The 21067-nt window shown below is 38.0% G+C and overlaps 1 protein-coding gene across 10 annotated transcripts in view; it reads left to right on the top strand.

Annotated features, from left to right (window-relative positions):
- Nucleotides 1–19166, top strand: part of LRRC8D (leucine rich repeat containing 8 VRAC subunit D) — a 74002-nt gene extending 54836 nt beyond the window's left edge. For all 10 annotated transcript variants that reach the window (XM_088153841.1, XM_088153837.1, XM_088153840.1 and 7 more), the window contains one exon: nt 16358–19166. In XM_088153841.1, coding sequence (XP_088009967.1) covers nt 16360–18942 — 2583 coding nt within the window. In that variant the 5' untranslated portion in view covers nt 16358–16359 and the 3' untranslated portion in view covers nt 18943–19166. The remainder of the gene's footprint in view (nt 1–16357) is intronic.
- The last annotated feature ends 1901 nt before the right edge of the window (nt 19167–21067 follow it).

The raw sequence follows: 21067 nt of genomic DNA, 5'->3' as shown, positions 1-21067 counted from the left end.
TTCATTTCCTGTATACTTCCTTACAGCTACAATAGCTGTCACCATGTAATGGAGAAGTGATATACACTGTATTTTTTCCAGTATTGAGTATATAATGACACAAGATTTTTTCCTTAACTCTTTTAGAGCTAGTCCATCATTTTTTTTCTGCCAGTGACCAACCAGAATTTATAGATTGTCCATTTGTTTAAAAACAACAGTTTGTTGAGCACTAATATATGTAATATCTAGTTTATTTCAGTTATCTTTGTGTACATACTTTTACTATTGTCAGTACATTAAAAACCGCAGAAAGTACTGAATACAAAATGTGGGATAGACTGCAATGTCCCTTATGTGTGCCTTCGCTGTTTGAGCTAGGAAAACAATAATATGTGACTGCTACCACTGGCTTTCTAGTACATTCTGATTAATAATTCATTATTATGGGATTAGAACTGCATTATGCATTCTTTAGGACTAGGCATTTTTAATCATAAATAAAAAAATAGTTGGAATCTACTAACCTGACTTTCTTTTACCTGATTTGATGAAAATGTCTACGTCTCCAAAACTTTGTATTCAAAAAGCCTGAGCTTTTAAAAACTTGCTGCTATTGTATTTAATTTGCTCTAATATATTGAAAAATAAGTATAAAATACTAGAAATATTTTAATCAGATCTAGTAGTTTGTTTCCATATATTTGATCATGTAGTATCTTCAGCCTTGTTGTCCTCTTCTATAAGATGCAACATAGCATATAGAAGATCCAGTAAAAGAAAATGCTTGCATACTTTCAATGCATTTTTTTTATTCTTGTATACAAAGATATGTGTATCAATTCATTTAGAGAAAGAAAATCTGAGAAAATCAGAAGGTAAAATAATCAGAAAAGGTACTTTGCATTAGCAAAGAATTGGTAAACAGATTTTTAATGAGAAAAAAAAATCAAATAGTGCTTTAGAAGTTGTTTTAAAATTCAGGGCTATTTATTTATTTATTATATTTATATGGCCGCTCATCTCACAAAATGTGGCTGGGTGGCGTACAATAAAAAACCATAAAATGATAATATTAAAAAACATTCCACAATTAAAACATTAATATTATTATTAAAAGTCTAGGAGAGAGCATTAGATATTACAAACAATGTAGCAACCTCAGCTATGTTGGACTATTTGATTATAATCATATTTAATTAAGATATTTGACTATGCAGAATGAAATATAGTTAGAGCAAGACACATAATCAAGGAAATGACACTCTGTGTATTAATAATCACTTGTGAAGAATTGTACTTCATTTGCTTTTCTTTAGGATTTTATACCATTTTCCTTCTCCAGTCATATGTAGTTTCATCAGTTCTCCAGGGTTTCTCAGTGATAATGCCTAAGACCGTCAGCAGGATGTAATTCATGGTCAAATAGAGACTTGAATTTAAGTTTCTTGGATCTTAATATTTGAACTAAGCTACTATATACAGAGGTTGGAGAAGTTTAAAGTCTCTCCTAGACTTTACTAAACACATTTCAAACAACACCATTAAGTAGTGTGGCTCCCATGGCCACCACTGTGCCTACATACGTCTCCCTTGAAGCCCACCATATTCCTTGTCCTGACTTGATTTTTTTAGAACCTTTTAATTCTTTTTATAAAAATGGAGAAGCTACAAAACACCAGCCATAAACATCTTTATTTCCAAGAATGTCTCTGTGTCCCACCAGACTCCAGAGGCATTAGCAGAAAATAAAAATGAAGCATGATTGCCCAGCATGACAACTGGGCCTACAAAGGCAATGATAAGCTAGATTGGTTGAGTAGTGTGGGTTAGCCATCTCACCACTTGCTTTTGCAGAATGTACTTTTATGTCCATTCATTATGGAAGCCATTTCTGAAGAATTCTCCTGTTGGATTTAAAATTCCAAATGTGCCAGTTTTCTATATTCCCTGTGGAGATCAGTATTGTAAACTGCCTTTTAATGAAAAATAAAATTCACTTCTTAGAGAGGTTTGTGGTTTTATATAAAGGGTGTACCAAAAGCCAGGCTCCATAGGCCAATTATAATATGCTTTATTAATTTTATTAAACAATATTTTTTCAGAGAAAATATTCCTGTACTTAGGAATGTTCAAAGGTTATGTGTCAAGCGAATAAGTGTTTAGAAGAAAATAGCAATCAATTAGAACATTTAATGTAATTTATATAATAACTTGTATATGGAGTCTGATTTGGGGTACTCTGTGTGTGTGTGTGTATGTATATATTTGAGGCAATATATATCCTTGTAGACAGATGTATGTATGTATGTATGTATGCAATTTCTCTACTGCCTTATTCCCAGTGGAATCCAGGTAGTTTACAGATAGTAAATAGCACATTACTGTGATTCATTAAAACTATCCTAAGAAATATATAGGTATCTGTGGCTCCACAATTAATCTTCAAAGGACATCTGAAAAAGGCAGGTTTTTACCAGTTTCTGGAAAGCCATTGTTTATTTGTTGTTTGTATATTTATTTATTTAAATTTTAAAGTGAGAGTGGGAGCCCTCCTTCCCTCAGGGGAGTGGATATTCCATAGAAGAGGAGCTGCCACAGAGAAGGCTGCCTCTTTCCACACTACCTAGTAGGTGGGGAGCTTTAGTAAGTGGTTTCAGGCTGACTGTATTAGATCAGCAGAATCTATTATGGGAGAAGTGGTATTTTAGATATATAGATTGGAACATAGAAATCTATATGGGCAAGAAAAGATTGACAGACTCCTTTTATTCTCTGAAACATTTATAACTTTCATAAGGCTCAACTTGCATAATCTGAATCCAAATACAGTGTTTCCTTATAAAAACACTTAATTCTAAGCTCTTGGTTCTGAATGTACTTAACTTCTTGTTTTAAATTGATTTCCTTTTGGATAAGTCTAGCAAGATAAAATTAATGAATTCTTATTCACAGCATGCTTACCCATAAATAACTAATTCATAGTCACTCAACTAACCCAATTTTTGACCATGAATTAAGTACATTGGCTGAATTCACACAACGGATTAGTTTAAAATGTAGGTGGCTCCTTGTTCAATATGTCTTGTAAAAGCAGCTAATTGGGATGCTGTACTTTTATGTGTGTTGGCTGAGCTTTATTTCTGTAAAGCCTAAGCTGCTCTGGGCAATTAACAGTCTGCATTGTTGTCTTTTTAATCTCCATTCCATGTGGCTCCTTAACCATAGTGGATGGCTTTCTTTGCCTAAACGTGTTATGCAATCTTTAAGTGGTTATTTCTGATTAGTTGCTGGTTCATAGTTACTGGCTAGTCTTAAGTAGGAATGGTGGCCACTTTGAGTCATGTGAACATTTTGTGGGACCAGAAATAATAAAATATTACAAGAACATTATATTGTTTTAATCTGGACATTCCAGTTAAGTCAGCATTACTGGTACTAAGATACGATCAACTTATTTGGAATGTCCACCCCAAAATAAAGGATTACAACTGAAATTGAAGAATGTGGGTAGTACATGTCTGATCTTGTCTGGGTTTAGATGTGAGATTATTACAGAATAAATAGCAAGGCTATAGGCTAGACTGGGAAGTTGAAAAACATTGCAGAAGGTGGCAATGGTAAACCATTTCCATACTGTTGCCAAGGAAAGTGTATGGGTCTGTCCATGGATTCACCAATAATTGATCTTGACTCAAAGAAACCCTTATCTGATTATGAGTTTGGTGCTAAGCCACTTGAACTAGAAGGAGGCTAATCATCATGGAGCATTTGCATTCAAGCTGGTTCAAGTACACCTGCCATTCAGAGGTCCAACTAAACTCGTGAAGGTCAGGGAAAGGAAGGAATGGGTCCTGTTCTTTATCTCATTTGCGTCCCTCCATGCCTTTAGTTTAATGCTCGAAGAGAGGTATAATGCAAATAGAATTAGGTTCTTTTAAGAGCCTCTTTTTCCAGCAGCTGTTTAAGTAAAAGTAGCTGTTTTTGTAGGTGACAGTGTACCTCTCAGTTTCTATGTTCAATATAAGATTGCTGCTGCCTCACCAATTACCATTTTGTGCTCTAGAGTGGTTAATAGGGTCCAAAGTGCAGTTCATGTTGTTATTAATGAGTGACAAATTAGCTAAGGAGGGTGGTATTTTTTTAATCTGTCATTGATCTATTGTTGTCCTCACTCCTCCAGCCGTAACCCAAAGTCTAGCAAATATTCATAGTTGTCTGAGCATAACTAAATAGCTTCCACAACCTTTCTGGGCCTCCCTACCATCATTTTTGCATCATTCAAAATACTGGCTGAACCGATATATCTTTTAATTTTGTTACCTAAATTATTTAATACAAATGTAGGGATTAACAGGTATTACTTTTGTAATGACACATTTGAAATCACATGCAATGAAAATATTTTATCTGAACTGGTCAGTCGCTATATAGATATTCAGGAAAGTCCTGTGAGTACAAGGCAAGTAAAATCTACCATTTCTGATCATGAATTTATATAGTTTCTGGGTGAGGGAAGGGGAAAGTGTGCCTATGGGAATTTCCCCAGGTGTGTTTCATTTGAAAAAAAAAATGCACTGCATCTCTGTTGTCCTCAAATAGTGGGATAGGTTGATTAATAGCTGCTCTACTTAAAATGTTTTTTTAAATCCTTGTGATGACAAAGAATTAAAAATGGTTTCTTTCCTTTTTAAATTCAGAATTATTAATTTATAAATAATGAGTTTATTTAGATAAGCTCCTGTAAGCAGCTTGAATCGTTGCTTTGAAATTCTTGAGCTTTTATAATATTTTTAGCAGAGAATTAATTCAATCCCAAAGGGTTTCTTTGATTCCTTGGTTGCATTTTAACACCTGTTCAAACAAAAACTAAAGTCTTTACTTTGTTTTGTAATTGTATAGAATGGGAAAAGGTGGTAGGCTTTCATAGAAAAAGAATTTAGTAAGCTCAGGATACTTACAAGGTTTTTTAAATGTTCAGACATTATATAACACCTGAAGGAAATTACAAGCAATTCACTATTAGGCACAGTCATCAAAGGATTTCATTTTAGATATGTATAAATTTTTCATTTTTCAAGTCTTGGGAATATGTATGTGTGTGTGAGGTAGAGTGACAGCACATGCAAAATTGTAACATATAAGATATAGAACTAGAAACTGCTTGAGTTCTGTACTTTCTTCCTTCTACACTCTTCCTAAATACTACTTATGCTTCAGTAGAGCATAAGCCCTGTTTTGCAACCACTTTTCTGTACAAAGTTGATGAGGGGTGATAGATTAGACTTTAATCTCCTAAAATGCTCTGTTTGCCCATTCTGTTTTTTTGGATGTCTCTTTTTCGTTAAAAAAAAAAAAAAGTCCTCTGCATTGACAGCTCCAGGCTTGGCAGGTTTCCTTAGATGGATTGACTCAAGAATCAATCTGAACTGTAAGGAGAAGGAAACCTTGAATTAGTTATTTTGTTCTCATGGCCCACACAAGATTGCTGGGTGGGTGATTCTCTATTGCTGGTTTTTTACCATGGAGAAGACTCTCTGTTCCAACAGAGGGGGTCTGATGCTATTGATATCATTTTATGCCTTGCCTCTCTGAATGATCCATCCAAGATGAAAAATAACAGGAAAATTGTCTCATGTAATTTGGAGACAACAGTGCTTGCGATGGGAATAATAGTCATGTTCAGCTTTGAACCATGAACCGATTAGTATTCTGGATATGCATTTATGACTCTAATCAGAATAGAATAAATTTGAAAGTGCAAAGGGAAATATTAATTTAAGAATATTTGTAACTGTAATTCTTTACGCTGTCATTGGGCATAAGGAAAGAAGAGGGATGGTAGAAGTAGAAAGAGCAAATCACACCTATTTAATAGTATATGTGATGATTTTGTATTTCCTTTATCATCCTCTTCTGCCCAGTATAGCAGCTGTCTAATCAATTTTGCATTGGAAATAAAATTTTAGATTGCATGGCTTACTACAAACAATGTTGTACAAAACCCATTGACCAAGAAATATGGAATTATTCATAATGAAAGGAAGGACAATAACCTTGAGAGCTGATTTTTGTGGCCATACAGAATAGATAAAACCTATGTATTCCCCCAAATATCTTTGTAGAGTACTGTTTTAATCTATATTTATTCTTCATTAGTTACTATTGTATTTTTCTGCTTGTGTGTAGAGACAGACATTGAATAATTGTTTTAATAGAAATATGAGAATTGGAATTCTTGACTTTTACACTTTTAGAAAAATCCATCCTTGCTGTCCTTGACCTCTCAGCGGCTTTTGATACCATCGACCATAGTATCCTTTTGGACTGGCTTGGGGAGTTGGGGATTGGTGACACAGTTTTGCACTGATTCACCTCCTTCCTTCAAGGCCAGTCCAATCAATGTTGATAGGAAGTGAGAGGTCCAGCCCGCGGCCCCTCCTTTGTGGGCTGCTGCAGGATTCAGTACTCTCTCCCCTCCTTTTTAACATCTACATGAAACCACTGGGTGAGATCATCTGCCACCACAGGATGAGGTATCATCAATATACATCATCCTGGGTGATTTGAGTGATGCTGTGACCATCCTTTTGAGGTGCCTGGAGGCTGTGGGGATCTGGATGGGGTGTAACAGGCATCAACTGAACCCTGGTAAGATGGAGTGGCTATGGGTTGGGGGCTCCTCTGTATCTGGAAGTTTACCATTTTTGATTTTGGATGGGGTGGCACTACCCCAGACAGACCCAGTGTGGAATCTGGGGTCCTCCTGGACTCATAACTCCTGCTCAAGGATCAGGTGACAGTCGTGGCCAGGAGAGCCTTTGCTCAACTTCATGTTATGCGCCAGTTATGCCCTTTCCTGGATCGGGAGGCCCTCCAGTCAGTCACTCATGCCCTAGTCATCTCCCGTGTAGACTATTGCAATGCGGTCTACATGGGGCTACCTTTGAAGAGTATCCAGAAGCTACAGCTGGTGCAAAATGCAGCCGTGCAGGCAATTTTGGGTGCCCCAAGGATGGCACAAGTAACACCTTTGCTGCAGGAGCTGCATTGGGTGCCAGTTTGCTTCTGGGTCCATTTCAAGGTGTTGGTTATTACCCTTAAAGCCCTACATGGCATGGGACCAGTCTACCTGAGGACCATCTTATCCCTATTACGTAAACCTATCCCACCCGGTCAGGCAGAGAAGGTATGTTGCGGACCCCGTCTACAAAGAAATGTCAACTGGCATAGCCCAGGAGGAGAGCCTACTCTGCTGTTGACCCCACCCTGTGGAACACTCTTCCCCCAGAGGTGAGGTGATCCCCCACTCTTCTGGCCCTCCAGAAGGGGGTGAAGACTTGGCTCTGCCAACTTGTGTGGGGTGAGAGGGGATATAACAACCCTAGGGGTGGCTGGTGCCTTGAAGACGCTCCCCTTGAAGATACTCCCTGAGTCTACTCTTAGTTAACACCAGCTTCTTGGAGGCTATTTTTTATTCATATAGAAACCTTTTGTAATGTGTTTTAATTATTATTTATTCTATTTTAATTATTTATTCTTTTACTGTAAACTGCCCAGAGTCACTCTGCAGTGAGATGGGTGGTGACAAATTTGAAATAATAAAAAAAAGATATATATCCTTGTTAGGGTTGTTGATGTGGATGAAAGAATTAACTTTGCATATGTTTGTCAAGACAGTCCTCAATTTCTTAAAATATAAACTATAAATCGCTCCTAATAGCATTAGTGCAAAAGAGAAGAATTCTGTCACTTCGCTAATTATATTATTCCCATGAGGCAGTAATGGCAGTAATACAGTAATTCCATGCAGATGTCCGTGGAACCATAGACCATAGATTTCTGTATATATGTGCATACATAGATAAAATAACACTTGTCATTAGTACATTCAGTGCTGGGGACATGAAACTTTCCTTCAAAAGATGCACTTATTTGGGAAAATATTGCCCACAGCCAAATAATAACAAATTAGTGGAATATAGATTATGCATTTTTTAACCATCTAATATAGCTCTGGGACAAGGTTTATTTTCATGCAAAGTCATCTCTCCTCCATTTCAATAAGTAATCCAATAACTCGTCATTTGAAACCTGTGAACATAGGCTTGGTCATAAAATGGTTTAGTCTCTTGGAGATTACATTATGAAGAGTTTTCCAAGCATCTAGTTAGAGGCAATTTAACTAAGCAAACAGTACTAATAAATTAATACTTACACTTTCTGGAGTAACTCAGAGCTGCAACTGAGTTTCTTATATCTTAGTATCTGTAGATGTGTTAATTGTGACACTTCTTGTTCTGGCCTGACTCTCTTATCTGCACACAATTTCTTTTGAACTTCAAAACCTCAATTAAGAAAGATATATTTCTTTCTATTTACACGCCCCTGCTCCCATTATAAGTTCTGATATAATTGAATTGTGTTGGAACTTTTCCTAATACATTTACATAGCTTTGTTATCAACACATAAAGTAAATTGACTACAGGTCAGTTCTTAGTTCTGTTCCCAAGTTGAATTTGTATATAAGCCGGAACAGTTTTATTGTATAATACTGTTTAAGTAGTATTGTGTATTTAACTTGAGTTTTGCTACAATAGGCTCCTCTCTAAGCTATGGGTCGTCTGTAACCTGGGTGTTCATAACCCAGGGGACTACCTGTATCTCTCGTAATGTGTTGCTGGTTTTATTGTTAGAACTGCAAACAGACATGACTAATGGCATAGGTCTTAGATGTATTCAGTAGCAATTGGTAGTTTATTTTATTTTATTCTCAAAAATAGCAAAGATTGAAAGAGTGAGCCTTCCTTCCTTCTTGTTTTTGTAATGGTTGGAGATAAATTTATCATGAAGCCCTTGGCCTAATTTTAAAAACACTATGCAGGAAAGTTCAGACCTTTGATAAGCATTATCTGTGTCTTCTCTACAGCAGGCTGTTTGTTGTCCAAGAAAAAAAGAGTTGGAAAAGAAGGTTTCCCACTCATTTTTACTCTGAGCTTAAACAGTATTTGCTTCTGCTCTGCCCACTGTATGGCCCCACCAGATTACTCATGAAAGAATATGGTACCTTAGTGGGAAAATGTTTTTGCCTCATACAGAGGCCAGCCATTCAAGGACAAATCTCTGTGCTGTTTCCTTTCTTATGGAAAATAAGAAATACATAGTAATAAAATGAGTATTTTCTGAAGTGCTTTGAGATACATTTATTTCAATAATTCTTAGAGCAGCTTTGATGAATTTGTTCCAGATATCAGTGAAGTATGATTGAAGGCAGCTTTTTGAAGATTATTTTTAGAGTTTGCAACCCAAATAAACCAAGGAAGCATAGTTCATAATTTCTGTATTTCTGTGCGATTCTGTAACATTGAACATCAAATTTTGGTTGGTTGTACAGTCAGCCAGATGTTTAGGCTGGATTTTGCATTTTTATCCACCTACTGAGTCCCTCCCAAGAACCTGGGATAGGCAGATGCTGTTGTTTGATGGTGCTAAAGATATCATTGCAGGTAAATTGTTGTTGTTGTTGTTATTACTACTTTCTTAAGAAATAGATTCTAATTCACAAAAAGTTGTCCTATAACATATTTGTTGATACTTAAATTGCTATGATTCAATTGCTATGATTTAATTGCTATTGTTAAACAGCTATATATGTAAGAAGAAAAACAGACCTTGGGAATCTCTTTTTCCCCCCGAACATTAGAAACATTAGAAATAATTAACAATGATTCCACTACCTGAACATACTTTTGTTTCTACACAGAAAAGTCTTGGGTTTTTTTTTTTAGCTTTATAAGCTTGTAACCAGCTAAGTATTTGATTAGTCTCATACAAAATGGGAATGCATTCTGTTTTAACGAGAGCTGGGCTGTTTTTAAGCAGAAGTGCAGGGTGTGTCTTAACCTAGGAGCAAGAAATCCTGGGTTCAAATCCATCATTAAATTCAGTGGATTACCAGCAAGGGGCCAGGTGCGTGGGTGGTTAAGAATCAGAACCAAGATTATTATCCTGAGATTTATGGAGGAAGGTTGGGGATACAGTATAATCCTAGGAAATGGTAATTTGGTGAAATGCTGAGAATTTTGTTATATCTTCTTCTCCTGCAGCACTGCAGTTCTTAGAATTCTGGGAGAAGAATATTATTATTCCTACTTTAAAAGTGAACTATGGATAAGTGAAGGTGAAAAGGTGACCTAGAAAATACAAGAACAGCTAAAAGGTTCTTTATGTGAAACAAATATATTTTAACTGGAATAACTGCTTCAGCTGACTGGATATAGTGTTCCTTGGATGTTTTCTTTAGCTGGATTTTTTTTTGAAGTGATGTGTTTTGCTTAAAAGTGTAACTTTTCTGAACATAATAAAAACCCAGGTTTTAACCTAATTATACTCAAAATACATGTTATTATTCCTTCATTGAAGAGGCGATTATGCATATCAGTGATATGCATAATCCCTGCCAAAAATCATAGAAAGAGTTATGAAATATTAAATGTTTTCCAGCCTGTACAGGTTATTAAAAATATATATAGAATTTAATGTACCAGGCTAAACTGGCTTGCTAAATACATGCCAGTCTTGAGACAATGTGTTTTCGTTTTGCAAAATGTCCTAATATAGGTAGTCCTCACTTACTGACCATTCATTCAACAACCATTTGAAGTTACGACAGCACTGAAAAAGGAAACTTGCAACTGGCCATCAAAGTTCCAGCCATCATAGCACCCCCGCAGTCACGTGATTGGGATCTGGGTGCTTGGCAACTGGCGCGTACTTATGATGGTTGCAGTGTTCAACAATCATGTGGTTGCCATTTGTGACATTCCCTGCTGGCTTCCCACAATCAAAGTCAATAGGGAAGCCAGCAGGGAAAGTTGCAAATCGCTCTGATAAGTCACTTACACTCTCCTCCACCCAGCAGCAGCCACTCACGCCGCACCTTGCAGGCCACTCACGCATCCTCCCCTGCCCAGCAGCAGCCACCCCCAGCTCCGCCATCACTTATCTGCCTGTCAGCCTGCTAGCAAGCCATCTGGGACTCACTTAACCCGCAGTCCTCGCTTAATGATGGCAGTGGGGAGTGCCAGGATTGTCATTTACGACTGTATCACTTAGCAACAGAAATTCTAATCCCAATTACCATCTTGTTAATGGAGGACTACCTGTAACTCCTTTAAACGAACACCTAATACATCTACAGTGTAAGTTGCAATGGTAATCAGTTCACTGAGTACAGAGAGGCTTGTGAAGGAAAGAACCACTCAGAACTGATTTATAGTTTGTCAAAATGTGGCTTCTAGGCTATTGTTCCCTTTAAATTGAAACATTCCTCATACCTCCTGAGAATAAATGAATAAGCACTTTTTTTCATCCTATTTTCCACATTTACTGTCTTGAAAGTATCTACTGGCATATTGAATTACATATATAATACCACCAAACGTCTGCATTTCAAACATTGTAGAACACTTGGTGTCCCATACACTGTTACAGGACAAAGATGTGGGTAGACCCAGGATAAAATCCTTATAAGTTCAATGCATTTAAATTGCTAAATTAGTTTTTTATAATAAATTCAATTAATATTACTCTTCATGAACTCAATTTTTTTGGCACATAAGAAAATTGACTTTCTTTGACTTCTGGAAACTATTTTTGGCCCTAAGATCTAAAGTTTTGTTCCTTAGTTGATCTTGACTATTTCACTGTATTGATAGTGGAGATGGAAAGATTAATCTAATTTGAGGGGAGTAGGAAAACAAAATGCATTTATTTATTTATGCATGCATGCAATTTACAGTGGTACCTCGGGTTACGAACGCCTCTGCTTACGAACTTTTCGGGTTACGACCAGCTCTGGCCGCAAAAATTTACCTCAGTTTGCGAACTCCGCCTCGGGGTACGAACCACATCCACGGCCATTTTCCACCATGACACGTGGTCCGCGGCCGTTTTTCCGCCCTGCCGCGCAGTCCACGGCCGTTTTTCCGCCCTGCCGCGCAGTCCGCGGCCGTTTTTCCGCCCTGCCGCGCGGTCCGCAGCCGTTTTTCTGCCCTGCCGCGTGGTCCACGGCCGTTTTTCCGCCCTTGACGCGTGGTCTGCAGATGCCAGAACGGATTAACGGTAATTACATTGAACCTTATGGGAAAATTTGCTTCGGGTTGCGAACAAATTGGGTTGCGACCAGAGTCATGGAACGGATTAAATTCGTAACCCAAGGTACCACTGTATACGGCTGCCCAACACACTCATGGTGACTCCGGGCGGCTTACAGGAATAAACATCCCAAATTCAAAACCCACTCCACCCCACCCCCGGCAACAATACATTTACACTAGCCATTTGATGTCCTCCAGGTCAACCTGGGATCCCCAGGCCCACTGGCAAAAATGTCTTCAGGGCCTTGCAGAAGAGCATCAAGGTGGGGCCCAGTCTTATCTCTGCAGGAATGATGTTCCACAGGGAGGGAGCCACCACAGAGAAGGCCCTTTTTCTCAGTCCCACTAAATGGACTTCTTTAATAGGGGGTCCTGTAACATATCCTGCCTCCCCAATCTGGTGGGTCAGGCAAATGAAACTGGGAAAAGGTGGTCCTTCAAATAACCTGGCCCCAAGCCATATAGGACTTTAAAGGTGACAACCAGCACCTTGAATTGGACCTGGAAGCAAATTGACAGCCAATGTAGCTCCCGCAAGAGAGGTGACACTTGTGCAAAATTAGGCTTGCACAAAACTATGTGGGGCGCCATATTCTGAACCAACTGAAGCTTCCAGATACTTTTCAAGGGCAGCCCCATGTAGAGTGCATTACAGTAGTCAAGATGGGAGGTGACTAGGGTGTGGATGACTGAGCAGGGCCTGTTGGTCCAGGAATTGGCACACAACCCACAGTTGCGCAAAGGCCCTCCTGGCCATAACTGCCACCTGCTCCTTGAGCAGGAATTGCAAGTCCAGGAGAACCCCCAGATTATGCACTGGGTCCATCTGGGGCAGTGCAACCCCATCTAAGACCAAAGATGGCAATTCTCCATGGACCAAAGAACCCAAACCCAGAGCCATTCTGTCTTGCCAGTGTTCAGTTTCAACCTGTTGCTCTCCATCCAAACCTTAACAGTCTCCAGGCACTGCAAGAGGGAGGTCATGGCATCGCTTAACTCACCATGGGCTGAGATATACAGCTGAGTATCATCAGCATACTGATGATACCTCACCCCATGGCAACATATGATTTCACCCAGCAGCTTCATGTAAATGTTAAACAGAAGTGGAGAAAGTACTGAACTCTACGGAACCCCACAAAGCAGGGATCGAGGGCTGGCCCTCTCGCTCCCTATCAACACCAGCTGGGAACGGCCACAGAGGAAGGAAGTGAACCAGGACAACACAGTGCCCCAAACTCCCAAGCCCTGAAGCTGCTCTAGAAGGATACCATGGTTGATGGTATTGAAGGCCACTGAGAGGTCAAGTAGAGCAAGGATGGATGCACTAACCCATTTATTTATTTATTTATTTATTTATTTATTTACTCACTCACTCACTCACTCACTCACTCACTCACTCACTCACTCACCTGCCCATCTCCCCCCAATGGGGGAACTCTGGGCAACTCACACCGAACATTAAAAACATAAATAGAAATAAATACATAAAACTTCAGTTTAAAAACATTTCTAAAAAAGAGAAAGGAATGTCCAAGAAAATGAAAAATCTGAGGCTGAAGACAGAAGGCTTCTATGGGGCTAGCCCATCCCCATGCCCTCCCCACCCCAGGCCAAGTGGCAGAACCAGGTCTTCAAAGCCCTACGGAAGGCCAGGAGTGAGGGGGCCAATCGCACCTCCGGGGGCAGAATGTTCCAAAGAGCGGGGGCTACTGCAGAGAAGGCCCGCCTTCTGGACCCCGCTAATCGAAGTTCTTTTACTTATTATGAAATGTGGGCTTCAAAACTTTGGACCACCACTAGATGGCAACAAGGAGATAGAGAAAACTTAGGCTGTTTGCTAGCATCTAGTGATCAGGCAGATTTTTGCAGTCCATATGATGGTCCTAGTAGATTGAATTCAGTGTGCTTAAAATCTATATATGTAAATGTATCTAATTTACTTTATTTTATTTATCAAATTTGTCACCCCCCATCTCACTGAAACAACTCTGGAATAATTGGAATAATGAAATAATTTATTTTTAGTTTTTCCTCTTGGCTTCAAAGTTTTGAATTATTACAGTATTAACAATTAAATATTAAGTATATTTACTCATTCCCATTTCAAACTGATGGTTATTTAGGCAGCAAAACATGAAAGGCCAACTGTATTCTTTTCTTTCTTTTTGTTTTTCCAAGTCTCAGCAGTAATGTGGATCAAGCAGTTTATTGCTTATGGAAGTATGGCATGTATGTGCTTTGAAGGATGCTGGCTTATGATTAGTGGCCTTCCCAACAGATGTCAGTTCTGTTGTATGAAATGTGGTAGAAGAATGTTGTTTTTGGAGTGGCTTTTTATTTACATTATTGTAAACCAGACAGTCAAATCATATAGTGCTGGATTCTTATATATTAGCTGTGGCACTAAGTTTTCAACTGAAGAAGCCCTGTTTGTGTCTGTGTGTGTGTAAAAAATGTGTTTTTTGTTCACATGAGAAGATGTTAGAAGAACACCTGGTCAGTAATTCTGTGGCATCAGCGCTACTATCTTGGCTTCTGAAATCTGTTTAGAATCTTTTTTTTTTCCCATAAGAAAAGCATTAAGTTTCCATTCTGTTTATTAACATCGTTACTTGAAGGCTTTATAGAGAACATCTAAATTGCACAGTGCTTCGTCTTTGGATTGTCTAGAGCTCTTAAGCTGGCTAACAGAACTGCTTTTAATGAACTTCCTATAAGGTCATTATTGCCAAGATTTGATTGTATCAAGTAGCTAATTTCTGACAATCAGTGTTATCAGAACTTGTGTTTCATATTTATACCATATATGTGTAACTCAGAAAACATTGAGACTCCATTTCTATCCTGGTTATTTGGGAATAAACTTACACTGAGTTTAGGGAATTCGTTTCTTTAAGCGAACAATTTAGGATTTAGTTAAACATGGACAGGGCAGTACATCATTCAGGTTCACGATCATGAATGCATTTTCATGCATTCTTTTATTTCAGTGGAATAGACTAAAGCTGTGCCTAACTCACATTGAGTAATGTGTTGAATTACATTAATTCTTCCTTCCTGCTTTTAGGCCTTCAAGTGTTCCAGACAAACATCACTTGTTTGGCAGTTCAAAGTAAACTTGGATTGCTTTGGTTTTGAGACACTTAAGGCTGAAATCAGGCAGCAGGTTATTGGATATAGACCATAAAACCTTGAGTATAATACCTACTTTATGGTAAGGGATTAACGAGAGGATTTATATCTGCTAATTATTTATTTGCATTGATGCATTGCCTGTCTATTGCATCAGACTGACTTTTCTTTACCATATTAAATGTTCAGTGTTTTGGGAAGGGGAATACAGCAGTATATCCATATTGGAATGGATAAGTACATGTGAAGCTGGAGAAATAAAATCACATATGAATTACCCTGAAAGGAGGGCAGAGAGGATATCTGCAGACTCTTCCCATCCTGGATATAAGCTGTTCCAATTTCTTCCTTCAGGACGGCGCTACAGAGCTCCATTTGTTAAAACATCTAGATATCGGAATAGTTTTTTCCCTTGTTCCATTGCTCTGTTAAACACTATATGACTCGATATATGCTGGAGAGTGGCTTCTCCCTTTGAAAAAGTTATTTTACTGTGTAGTGTTATTGTTTATTATTTTTCTGTTGCTATCCAAACACACTGTTGATCTTGTTGTTTGTCACCGAAGACAAATTCCTTGTATATATGTTATACTTGGTCATTAAAGTATTTTGTATTTGTATTGTATTTGTATTACTGTCCCTTTTATATGGACTACTGCTCTGACCTATTAATACTATTAATGGCTATAATTGATAAGTTAGAGAAATTATAATGTAATCCATCTAATACTATTAGAGCAATCCCCAGTGAAGCTTATTTGCTCTGTATTATTTTCATTCATTTCTGTGTCAAAATATTAAATCAAGATAGTAACACTAAAATATCTACTGAAATGTTAAAATATATTTAAGTAGCATGTTTTAGTGTTACAGTCTTAATTTCTTGTCAGTACAGCTTGAGATGCCTTAAAATATATTTCATTTGGATAATGGCACTTATAACAGTGGCTATTGTCCACCATTTATAAGAGATAAAATTGAAATTAAAACTAGTAGGAAAAAATAAAAATAAAAAATAAAGAAAAGCATAATTTATTATTGTGCCTGTCAGTAGCAAATAACAGTAACTTCTGTTTTGTTACAGGAATGTTTACCCTTGCAGAAGTTGCATCTCTGAATGACATTCAGCCAACTTATCGTATTCTGAAACCATGGTGGGATGTATTTATGGATTATCTGGCAGTTGTAATGCTAATGGTTGCCATTTTTGCTGGAACCATGCAGTTGACCAAAGATCAGGTGGTTTGTTTGCCTGTGTTACATTCTGCTGTAAGTGCAAAAATGCAGCCGAGCCCCTTGGGAAGTGCCAAAGCTACAAATATCCCAGAATCCGAAACACCAGCTATTCAAGACAAAGACAAACAGGCAGCCACGACTGTATCTTTTGACAGGACACCTGTCACTACACCTGATATACCTCTGAGTAGAACTTCCTATCCCCCATTACACTCAACTGTTGCAAATCAGGAAGTAAATAAGGAGCAGAAAGATTTTCTGGGCCGCAAAACTAACTTGGATTATCAGCAATATGTTTTCATTAACCAGATGTGTTATCACTTGGCTCTTCCTTGGTATTCAAAGTACTTTCCCTACTTAGCTCTTATACATACAATTATTTTAATGGTCAGTAGCAATTTTTGGTTTAAATATCCAAAAACTTGCTCAAAGATTGAGCATTTTGTCTCTATTTTAGGAAAATGCTTTGAATCTCCTTGGACTACAAAAGCATTGTCTGAAACGGCATGTGAGGACTCTGAGGAGAATAAACAGAGACTAACTGGGGCCCAGTCTCTGCCAAAGCATGTATCGACTAGTAGTGATGAAGGAAGTCCAAATGCCAGTACCCCCATGATAAGCAAGACTGGTTTCAAGTTTTCAGCAGAAAAGCCAGTTATTGAAGTCCCAAGTATGACCATTTTGGACAAAAAAGATGGAGAGCAAGCCAAAGCACTCTTTGAAAAAGTACGGAAATTCCGGGCCCACGTGGAGGACAGTGATCTGATTTATAAGCTCTATGTTGTTCAAACTGTCATCAAAACTGTAAAATTCATATTTATTCTCTGCTACACAGCAAATTTTGTCAATGAAATTAGTTTTGAGCATATTTGCATGCCCAAAGTGGAACATCTGACTGGCTACCAGGAATTTGAATGCACACACAATATGGCTTATATGTTAAAAAAGTTGCTTATTAGTTATATTTCTCTCATTTGTGTCTATGGTTTTGTCTGTCTGTATACCCTCTTCTGGTTGTTTCGGTTACCCCTGAAGGAGTACTCCTTTGAAAAAGTTAGAGAAGAGAGCAGTTTCAGCGATATTCCAGATGTTAAAAATGATTTTGCTTTTCTGTTGCACATGGTTGACCAGTACGATCAGCTGTACTCCAAGAGGTTTGGTGTATTTTTGTCAGAGGTCAGTGAAAATAAACTGAGGGAAATAAGTTTGAACCATGAATGGACTTTTGAAAAGTTGAGGCAACATGTTTCTCGTAATGCTCAGGATAAGCAAGAGTTGCATCTTTTCATGCTATCCGGAGTCCCAGATGCAGTTTTTGATCTGACAGATTTGGATGTGTTGAAACTTGAGCTGATTCCTGAAGCAAAAATCCCAGCTAAAATATCCCAGATGACTAACCTTCAAGAGCTACATCTGTATCACTGCCCTGCAAAGGTGGAGCAGACAGCCTTCAGTTTTCTTCGTGACCACCTGAGATGCCTGCATGTGAAATTTACTGATGTTGCAGAGATACCAGCTTGGGTGTACTTACTTAAAAATCTTCGAGAGTTGTACTTGGTAGGCAACTTGAATTCTGAAAATAATAAAATGATAGGACTTGAATCACTTAGAGAATTAAGGCACCTTAAGATTCTCTATGTGAAAAGCAATTTGACCAAAATTCCATCTAACATCACAGATGTAGCACCACATTTAACCAAGTTGGTAATTCATAATGATGGTACCAAGCTTTTTGTACTGAATAGCCTTAAGAAAATGATGAATGTAGCAGAATTAGAGCTGCAGAACTGTGAATTGGAACGTATTCCCCATGCCATTTTCAGTCTCACTAACTTGCAGGAACTAGATTTAAAGTCAAATAGCATACGCACAATTGAAGAAGTCATCAGCTTCCAACATTTAAAAAGATTGACTTGTCTGAAATTGTGGCACAATAAGATAGTTAACATTCCTCCTTCCATTACCCATGTTAAAAACTTGGAGTCACTTTACCTCTCCAATAATAAACTCGAATCCTTACCCGTTGCAGTATTCAGTTTACAGAAACTCAGATGCTTAGATGTAAGCTACAACTCCATTGCAGTGATTCCTGTGGAAATAGGGTTGCTTCAAAATCTCCAGCATTTGCATATCACAGGAAATAAAGTGGATATTTTGCCAAAACAGCTGTTTAAGTGCTCCAAGTTGAGAACTTTGAGTTTGGGACAAAATTGTATCACCTCAATTCCAGAAAAAATTGGTCAGCTGTTGCAACTAACTAACCTAGAGCTGAAGGGGAACTGTTTAGACCGTCTACCAGCTACATTGGGGCAGTGTCGGCTTCTCAGGAAAAGTGGACTCATTGTAGAAGATCATCTTTTTGATACATTGCCCTCAGAAGTTAAAGAAGCATTGAATCAAGATACAAGCATTCCCTTTGCTAATGGGATTTAAACAGAGCTTGAACTTGGTGACCAATATAGATCATATTAAAGAACACATTGTAATAAAATGCTGTGTTGAGAATTTGGAACTCTTTCTTTTTGTGAGAAAGGACTGTTAAGGTCGGTAGAAGCTCGTTTGGTGTTTGTAGTATTTTTAAACATCATTTCCAAAATTTTTGAAGGGCAAAGAAGATGGGGTGGGGAATCCTTAAGCAATCTTGATTTTTTTTTTTTCCTTTTAAGATGTTTGTAACATGGATGCTGCCGCTTTTGAATGTTTACAAATTGCTTGCCTGCTTAATGTACATGATTAAATTTGTGACTTTTTCTTACTATAAATAATTTTAAATGGCTCTGTTCATTTTAGGATTGTTTTAGAGGCCATAGTTTTCTTCATAAAGATTAAAGCAAGTACTATTGCTATTGATCAGCAAGAAAAATCTATAGATACACCCAATAGTAAGCAATCCAATACAGTTTTCATCTGCCCTGCAATATGTAAATGGAAGTGTGGTTTTTAAAAATTTAATTGCAATATAGCTGACATCATCAGCTCATCATCAGCTGCTATTCAGATGTTAAAATTCTTTACATATTTGCTCTGGGGCAATACCCATATAATTTAGGCAGGCTTCTGAATAGAAATAGATAGCAGTGGACTGCAATTTTTAGCTGGATTTGGAGCAAAAGTTTTGTTTGCTAGTTGTGTTTCAGATTGAAGTTTTACTTACTGAATACTAAAGGAATTATTTTTATTTACCATCCTTCACTTTGAAATAATACTAAAATGTCTTAATCTTTCCATGCTAACTGCTTCTTAGACTATTTAAAATAGAGAACTGCTGTATTAGGATATCACCATACACCGTGAAATGTTTTTTAAAACTTCCACTTAGTTTTTGTTCTAAATCAGAAAATAGAAATAACTTGTAAAAAAAAATTAAAATCTAGAAATCATTAAAAAAAAGCAGTGATAAAATTATTACTGTATAAAATGTTACTTCCCATAATGGTTAAGGTAAACCAATAAGGCCTGACTATGTCAGTGGCACATAATATTTATTCTCTGGAGTACTAGCAGGTTGAGGGAGAATTTTCACTTCATCAAATGACACAGAATGTACATCGTCAACAAGCACACTTCTGGTATCTTTACCAACAACACGGATTTCCTCCAAGGCAGGTAGTTGTGTGTTAGCATCCTTGCTTTCTCCCTCTTTAACTCAGTCAGGTAGAAGTCAGTATGAATGAACACATCGTTTTGTCCAACCACATGGAGAAAGCATTTTCAGCCAGCATAGTAGAGTTGCCACAGCACTTTAGATATAAAAGCCTCTTTGGCATAGGCAAAGACAAGAAGGACAAAGAAGCTGAGATGCTACAGAGGTCCTTGCTCAAATGAGTTCATCTTCCAGTATACTCCCGAAAAGAAATATATATACAGTATAAATACTGCTTATTTGTCCAATTAGCACATGGTAAGAAGGACAGCTGGACCTGTAGAAGAGAGCATGCTTGGGAGAAAGCAAATAAAACACACTGACATTCCTGAAGTGAGAATTCAAGTCTAGTTGAGGGAGCAAACCCTTTATCAGAATAAGAGAAGGTACTATAAAAATAATGGATGCCACAGTGTATGTCTGATGGCCAAGGGCTGGCATTTCACTGCACAGAGTTGTGGAACAGAAAGCAGGCGCTGCATTTTCAGTGGCTACCAGAACCACCTTTGCACCTTTGGACAGCAGTGACCATCACAGAAGAGGGGAAGCCACATCAGCCACCAAGCAGCTCTCTGATAAACAAAGGCCCAATCAGATGTGGCATTCGAGCTCCAACTGGTGCTTCCATGCTTGGCTTGTTTACTACTTTAGCTGTTATCTTATGTAAGCTCATCATTTACCATAAATAAATAAATAAAAGTCTATCACGTGGCCATTTAATTATTATTTGCAGCTGCCAGTTTCTTTTGCTCTGTGCTGCTATGTTGCTATTTAAAATCAAAGACCCAGCAAGTCATTCCTGGGGGACGGGGTGGGGGGAATGCTTCACTCAGAGGACCAGAGGAAGGAATGTACAGTATTGAACAATTAAAATCCATCCCCATTCCACAGATCGAAATGCCGGAGCCGTGACCA

This window comes from Python bivittatus, unplaced genomic scaffold (assembly GCF_059951505.1).
Source record: "Python bivittatus isolate LINGU-HERP-01145 unplaced genomic scaffold, Pbiv_v1 ctg000700_np1212, whole genome shotgun sequence".
In the NCBI taxonomy this organism is placed as follows: Eukaryota; Metazoa; Chordata; class Lepidosauria; order Squamata; family Pythonidae; genus Python; species Python bivittatus.
The sequence above is the reverse complement of the archived record's forward strand: the minus strand, read 5'-3'. Positions and strand labels throughout refer to the sequence as shown.